The sequence below is a fragment of the Pundamilia nyererei genome, unplaced genomic scaffold (genome assembly GCF_000239375.1).
Source record: "Pundamilia nyererei isolate P.nyererei 1_Seehausen unplaced genomic scaffold, PunNye1.0 scaffold00074, whole genome shotgun sequence".
Taxonomy (NCBI): Eukaryota; Metazoa; Chordata; class Actinopteri; order Cichliformes; family Cichlidae; genus Pundamilia; species Pundamilia nyererei.
In genome coordinates, this window is record NW_005187475.1 from 1,594,809 (window position 1) to 1,602,776 (window position 7,968).

The 7,968-nt window shown below is 39.7% G+C and overlaps 1 protein-coding gene across 1 annotated transcript; it reads left to right on the plus strand.

Moving 5' to 3' along the window:
* The first annotated feature begins 652 nt into the window (after positions 1 to 652).
* On the plus strand, positions 653 to 3,298 carry LOC102212068 (toll-like receptor 5). The gene is made up of 2 exons (XM_005737248.1): positions 653 to 771; positions 1,421 to 3,298. Exons 1-2 carry the CDS (start codon positions 721 to 723, stop codon positions 3,296 to 3,298), a joined length of 1,929 nt encoding a protein of 642 aa, XP_005737305.1. The 5' UTR covers positions 653 to 720.
* The last annotated feature ends 4,670 nt before the right edge of the window (positions 3,299 to 7,968 follow it).

Here is a 7,968-nt window from a genome sequence, read left to right on the forward strand (position 1 = left end):
GACAAAGGATGAACTGAAGCTCTGCCATCACGTAATGTCGCATACTGCTGTTTCTGATGTCATTTAGAAAAAAAAAAGAAAAAAAAATGAATAAGACATAAGGAAAGGAGCTAAGAGGACTGAAGGACGTGTAGTTGGGAAAAATGACAAAGGCTTTCAGGCAGAACGGAAGGAAAATCCAAAACAAGAGCAGGAAATGACCAAAAGACAAATCGTAAACATGGAGACAGGAGCAAACACAGTAAACACAGACTGGAAACATCACAAAAGCAAAACAGGATCCCAGATCCCAACAGCATCACAAAAACTCAGAGTCACCAAACAACAGTGTAATCAAAACCAGAACCATGGTCTTCAAACATAAACCTTTAGATAATATCATGAAGGCTGATGGTAACTTGCATAATTAAAAACCTGCAACATGTGTTTTTGGACCAGTTGTGCAACCTGGTGTACTGGACTAGCCCCAGGACGTAAACAAGGTACTTCCCTTCATGTTGTAAAGCTGGACTTTGCAGAAGAAAATAGGAAATCCCTTTCAGCGTCATGGTTACGCTGTGGGGTCGATGTACCTCCCAGCACATGTCACGCAAACACTCACAGATAAAAACGCTGCGGTAAAGTCTTCTGCAGAATTCAGATGTTTGCTTTCGACAGGCCGCATCGGGGGTTTTTTCATCGAAGACCGAAGATTCAAAGAGGATTTCTTTAAGGAACAGGATGATGTGGACGGTGGGACTTCAGGCGGTTGCCATCTGTGTTGTCCTGCAGGTTAGTAATGTAAACTTATCATACATGTGAATTTTTATATAGTGTGTGTGAGATGTAAATTATATACAAAGCAGCTCTGAATGTGTGGAGGGAAACATACTCTAACTGAGAGAGGTCAAAAATGATTTACATGTTTTAAAAAGAATAGTTTGTTTTGGGGTTGCTTCTGCTCGTCAGCTTTCATTTGCACTTGATTTATTTCTTTTGTCTGTGGTGCTCAGTGTTATCACTGTATTCTGATATAGTTCAAATCTTTGAGAGGACTCTGAAATTATTCAGATATTAGCGGTAAATTTCTCACAGTAGGAGAATGATACAATTTAGAGTCTAATTTTTGCCATTAGAACAAACATAAAGTCCTTAACAACTACAAAAAAGAATAAATACTTGATAAATACTTAAAGTTTTGAGAAATCCTACTATTATAGATCCAGAATAATTACAGTGATAAAAAAAATAACATCAATGATAACAATAATAGCAAAACAATAAGAAGAAGTAAAATAAAGGATTTCAAAAACAACAAAGCGACACAGAGATGTATTATGATAACTGGTATGAAAGATCTTCTGTATCTGTGTTTGTGGAAGCTGACTGATTCACTCTGATGACTGACTGCTTCGACTATATTTCTATGTGCAACTTCCAGGTGCCGGGCTGTTTCCCATCATGCCTCATAAAGGGCTCCATAGCATACTGTGGTTTCCAGAACCTCCGCTCGGTTCCTCCTCTCCCTCCTGACATCACCCATTTGTACCTGGAGATGAACCACATCAGTGAGATCAACTCCACCTCCCTGTCAGGCCTCGAGGAGCTGCAGGTGCTGGACCTCGGACGACAGCATGCACAGCTTGTGATCAGGAACCACGCCTTCAGCAGACAAAAACATCTGAGGAGGCTTTCACTCGACTTTAACGTCGGGCTTCAGCTGGAGCAGCAGGCCTTTGATGGGTTGGCAAGTCTACAGATTCTCAACCTGGATTACTGCTCACTTAAAGAATCTATACTTGGGGACAAATATCTAGAACCGCTGCTGTCCCTACAAACTCTGAGCCTCTTTGGTAACGACATAAAAAGACTCCAGCCTTCTCCCTTCTTTGTCAACATGACTCATTTGAAAGACCTAAATCTCAAGCTGAACAAAATAGATAAAATTTGTGAGTCTGATCTTGCTGCCTTTCAGGGAAAAACCTTCACAGTTCTGAACTTAAACTCAGTGTACCTGAGAGAGATGTCCAGCGGTAAGTTTGACTGGAACAAATGTGGGAATCCTTTCAGAGATCTGACCTTTCAGACACTCGATTTGTCAAGCAACGGGTTTGGTGTGGGCCAGTGCACGCAGTTCTTCAAAGCCATCGAGGGGACAAAAATCTCCCATCTGAAAATGTCAGGGCACATGGGCAGAGGATTTTCATTCAACAATCTTCCTGATCCAGATCGCAGCACATTTGAAGGCTTGCACAACAGTTCAGTCCTCTCTTTGGATCTGTCTAAAAGCAGAATATTTGCATTGCAACAGGGGGTGTTTAGTTCACTGAAAGAAGTCACAATCATTGATGTATCCCAAAACAAAGTGAATCAAATACACAGAAATGCCTTTGAAGGTCTTCAGGATCATTTAAAAGTGCTCAACCTGTCACACAACCTGCTTGGGGAAATCTATTCTTACACATTTGCTTCTCTGACAAACCTCCAGGTATTAGATTTGTCTCATAATCACATTGGTGCATTGGGTTATCAGTCATTTAGTCGACTTCCCAACCTGAAATTATTATATCTAACAGGAAACTCTCTGAGAGATTTAGGCTTCCCTGCTCCTCTACCAAGTTTAGATTTTCTTTTACTAAATGACAACAAGTTGGCACCCTCATCAGTGAGCAGCATCTCTCAGTTTGCCAGTAACCTCATGCATCTAGACCTTCAGGACAACAGATTAACAGACTTGGAGGATGTCTCCACCATTTTGACCGGTTTAAAACGGCTGAGGCATCTCTTTTATGGAGGAAACAGAATCAGGAGTTGCTCCTTCAGCAGACGAGTCGGTCTGAATAATCTCACAGTTCTTGATCTTCACAGCAGCTCCCTGCAGTCTGTTTGGGCTCAGGGTAAATGTCTCAATCTGTTTGACAATTTTGGGTATGTTGCTGGTCTCAATTTGAGCTTCAATGCGCTGCAGTCGCTCCCTCAAGGTGTTTTCAAGGGCCTCACTTCAGTAAGAGAGATGGACCTCTCGTACAACGCCTTAACATATATCCAGCCTGACGTATTTCCAACAAGTCTAAAAGCACTCTACCTTTCCAACAACTTCATAGCCTCGCCTAACCCTGCCACTTTCCGCTCTCTGAGCTTCCTCGATCTCCGGATGAACCGATTCCACTGCAACGCTGATCTGAAGAGCTTCCTGACTTGGTTGAATGAGACCAACGTGACACTGCTGAGTCCTGTTGAAGAGCTCAGATGTGAATTTCCTGCTAGTGTCTATAATGTTCCTCTGATAGAGTTTTCTGCTATGGTCTCACAGCAGTGAAAGCAGCTAAAAAAGAGCAGAAATGTATTTCTCAGCTGAAAAATCATGATGAAATAATCGCTGGAGGAGTGTACCAGTGTCATGTATCATTGATTAAAGTTGTGCATGTGATCTGAATTTGAAACCAACCCAGATGTAATAAAAAAAAAATCCAGTTAAAGCTATGGTCTCTTCTCATGAAAAGCTGGGGGTGAATGCAGGATGTTTAAAAATTCAGGGGCCATTAAGGGGCCGCATAATATTGTGGCATGTTACTTACTTTTTGTTGAGTAAAAGTCCAGACAAGCTCAGTACTGCAATTTTAAGTCTTGTTCTTTTAGCTGCTTCCTTTAGGGGTCGCTGCAGCAGATCACCTGCCAGCATCTCGCCCTATGGTCTTCATGCCTTTTGCCTGGAGGTCCATCTTCACCAGTCGTCGTCCAGCATATCCTCCATTCCTCGTCGGCACACGTCCAAAGCATGTCAACCTTACTTCTCTAACTTTGTGTGCAAACTGCTCAACCTGAGCTTTCCTTCTGAAGTACTCATTTCTAAACCTTCCACAAAAGCGATGCATGTTATTCTATGATATCAACAGCAGATGGAGCTCCAGAACAATCACTTGCTGTCCTGTCCAGGACCCCTGTGGATGCTGGAAGAGGCTCTACTTAACTTAAACAAGAAGAGGATCCATATAGGAGACAAACAGATGGATGAACATTCTCCAGTAAATTCAGGCTGATTTGAAGCTGCCAGAAATTCAGGGGGTTTTAAACAGATTCATCCACAACAGCACCCTATGTAGAGGTCGAGGCAAATTAAGTAGTCCATGCAAAATCTGATAGGGGTCAGGGAACGATTAAAGAGATATGAAGTGAATCCTTTAAAAAGAAAAAAAGAAAAGAAAAACAAGCACAAATTTGAGGGAAGAGAGAAAAGACTAATTGCACTTGACTGATCTATTAAACCTTTTTCAGACTGACTCGATCACACAGATATCTGCAAGTACACATTGAACATCATCCACTAAAACTACAAAACTAATCCCAGTTACAAATATGGAGGTAAACATATTTAACATTAATTAGTTGCTTTAAATATTTTGTTTATTAGTCAAGAGCCAACATTTTAGTAAATATAGTAAATATGTACTTAAGGACATGACGAGGCTGACGATATTCAAAGTTTTTTCACAATCTCCTTTTTCCAAACATTTCTTTTCTGAAACTAAACACCACCTGAGGAAAATGAAGGGGAGTTTAAAGGTACATCCCATACTACAATGTTGTCTCTCCCTGTTGTCTTAATCAGTTTCCTCTTCTCCAATTAATGGCACAGTAACTTAAGACGAGTAAAAATAGAACAAACTTAAACTTTTTAAAAGAAATGTAGACATAATGTGACTTACTGCCACAAAAGGCACAGTGTGTTGTAGCACTGCAACATCTGCTTGGGTGAATCATTTACAGTTTATTCAAATCGACGTCATATTTTGCATGCATGTTGGTGAAGCTGTAAATTTGCACACCAATCGAACGTGCTATCATTGAAAGTGCAATACCGGCTCACTTATAAGCACTTTATAGCCCAACAAAGACTGCAAGAGTATTTGTTTCTTGCATGTATTTTACTTTAGGTAGAGATTTTATATAGCAGTTTTAGAGCTCAAAAGGAGCTGTGTGTCCTTCAAGTAAGTTCAGAAATTTTATGATAAGGCGGCTGGTTTCACTGGCATCTTACAGCAGAGCCAGCCTCAGTTTGGTCATTAACTTCCTAGCTTTTCAGTACAGTATGGTCACCTCTAAAACAACACCAGCAGGTCTTTTCGCTGGTGGGATTTCTTGCACCATTGCAACAGTCAAACGTTTGATTAGTTAGATATAAACATTGAAGCTGCTTCCAGCTTGTTGCTTTAAATATTCACTCTGGTGTGATTATATAACATATAAATTCAACTGATAACCACTGTGGAAAATAAGTAGGGAAAGAAGTCAACAACAACAATAATGTTCATTTGATTCATTTGTAATTAACGTGTTTTTAACCAAAAACAAGGGAGATCATACAAGCACATCTCGTTCATTTACGAAGTTGCACATCTGGAAAATCCACAAGAAAAGTCCAAATCAACAACCAGAGTCCAAGGGGAACAAACAGAACGGGACCCCCTACCAGAAAAGGACACATGAGCCAAGTCAAAAGGCAAAGTCCAGCAGGAGGAAAACATACACACCAGCAGAGGACTGCAGAACATGCAAGGTATTTCCCCTCATCATGTAAACCTGGATTCTGCAAAAGAAAAAGGGGAATGCCGTTCAGCATTATATTTATCCTGCAGTGACTGATGTAACACCCAACACATGTGAACACCCACAGATAAAAACCCAGCCACAGAATCCTCTGTAGAATTTAGCTTTTCACTTTGGACAGGCAACATCATTTTTTTAACCCAAGAACAAAGATTTAAACTTCTTTTTTTAAGGAACGCGGTGATGTGGACGATGGGCCTTCAGGTGGTTGCCATCTGTGTTTCCCTGCAGGTTTGTAAGCATAAACCTATCATAAACAAGAATGTGTTAGATATAAAGAACTTCTGCAGAGGTGGGAAGTAACAAAGTACAAATACTTAGTTACTGTACTTAAGTAGAATTTTCAGGTATATGTACTTTACCTGAGTAAAGTGACTTGAGTACTTTTGGTTTAACATTTGAGGGGAGTTATTATTTTCAACATCCAAACCGATTTGAGCCTGAACTGGAACACATGAAAGTTGATCATGCTTGTGTATTAATCACCACGGGATGGTGCGTAAAAACAGATAGAAGAGGCAAAATAAACATTGTCCATAGTCAGGGTTTAAAGTGGAGGAAGAAGAGAGGTTAGATTTAAAGGTAAGGACTGCTCAATGCTGTTTGATAAACTGGAAATTTAAAGCTTACATGTAAATTCTCATGTTTTTAAATGTGACATGTATGTATGTTTTTTCATATTATACAAATCAAACTGAGGTAGACTAACTGTGCTATTTAATGGTTGCATGAAAATGCTTAAACAGGTTAGTTAGGTCAGGGCACATGGGCAGAGGATTTTCATTCAACAATCTTCCTGATCCAGATCGCAGCACATTTGAAGGCTTGCACAACAGTTCAGTCCTTTCTTTGGATCTGTCTAAAAGCAGAATATTTGCATTGCAACAGGGGGTGTTTAGTTCACTGAAAGAAGTCACAATCATTGATATATCCCAAAACAAAGTGAATCAAATACACAGAAATGCCTTTGAAGGTCTTCAGGATCCTTTAAAAGTGCTTACCAGAAATCTTTGCAGTGTGTCTTTAAAAAGAGGAAATTGGGGGGAAATGTTACACAAAAAAAGAAGTTATGTGCCTAAAAACCACCTACAGCAAATAAACGGTATCTCTAAAAACAACTGTCCTTAAGAAATAGGAAAAGAAATCCAGAAAAGGCCAGACAAAGGACTTGAGCGCGAGGAGAAAAGGCTTATTTATGCCACAGTAAACAAAAACTGGACTAAAAATCAGTTGGAGCAGGTCTTTTGGTTCAAATTGTCATTTGAAGTTAGATCACAGACTTGTCTCACAGTCTCTTCTGTCCTGTGGTCTTGGACATTAGATGGGCAAAAAAGAGGACAAACTTAGATTCCTGCCACAAAAGTCACCTTTTTGTCGGTCTATACAACAGAAGGAAACTTGGGAGAATCATTTATATATTCACAGTCATATTTTACACGAGCGCTGGTGCTACTGTAAATTTGCAGTCAAATCAAACTTGTTTTCACTGACATTGTAGAACCATTAATTTAAAGGGACTTTCTAACTCATGTGAAGACTGTTTGTTTGTTTGGTTTGTTGCAGGTATTTTATTTTAGCCTGATGTGATATACTGATGTATTTTACATGTAAAAATGAGCTGTGTCCTTTCATGCTAAAGCAGCTGTTTTTGCTGACATCTTACAGCAGAGGGCAGCCTCAGCTCAGTCAATAATCACTGACCTCCATGATGCTTTTCAGTACAGTAAGGCCACGTCTGAAAACACACCAGCAGGTCTTTTCAGTGCTGGGATTTTTGTGCAGCAATGCAGCGATCAGATGTCTGATCGGTTAGATATAAACAGTGAAGCTGCTTCCATCCAGCTAAAAAAAATAAATCAAGGAGTTCACAAGAGATAAAATGAACTCTGCTGCATTAGCGGGTAAATTAGGTCTGGTAACTGCTGAGGCGAGATAAGTAGAGAACGAGGTCAACAAAAATAATGCTCATTTGACTGTAACTGAAGCGTTTTTAGAAACTACACAAAAACACATCATGGTGTAACAGCTAAACCGGGACTCCAAAATGAACGTCAGCAGAGCTCATTCTCTGTTTTCCATTTGTTATAATCTGCTTGTAACTGCATAAATTATTGAACCAAATGTGCTCCTACCATCCTAATAAAGCAGCTCTCTCCTCTCTTCATTAAATATTAAAGATCAAGAGCAGGAGGACTGAGGGCAGACTGCTGATAAGACTCAGATTTATAGACCTGTGCATGTGTGCGTGTGTGTCGCGGAATCATATCTAACATGATTGTGTAATTATATATTCATATAAACACTTATATATCATTGGAAGACTTATAACTAAGCAAATCAATAATCTAATTTAGGTTTGAAACATTTAATACATGTGATTTT

Bases quoted from the DNA above. Each gene is read 5' to 3' on its own strand.
- LOC102212068 (XM_005737248.1), top strand. From the start codon at position 721: ATGATGTGGACGGTGGGACTTCAGGCGGTTGCCATCTGTGTTGTCCTG. The intron at 772-1,420 runs GTTAGTAATGTA...TGCAACTTCCAG, and splicing joins CCATCTGTGTTGTCCTGCAG to GTGCCGGGCTGTTTCCCATC.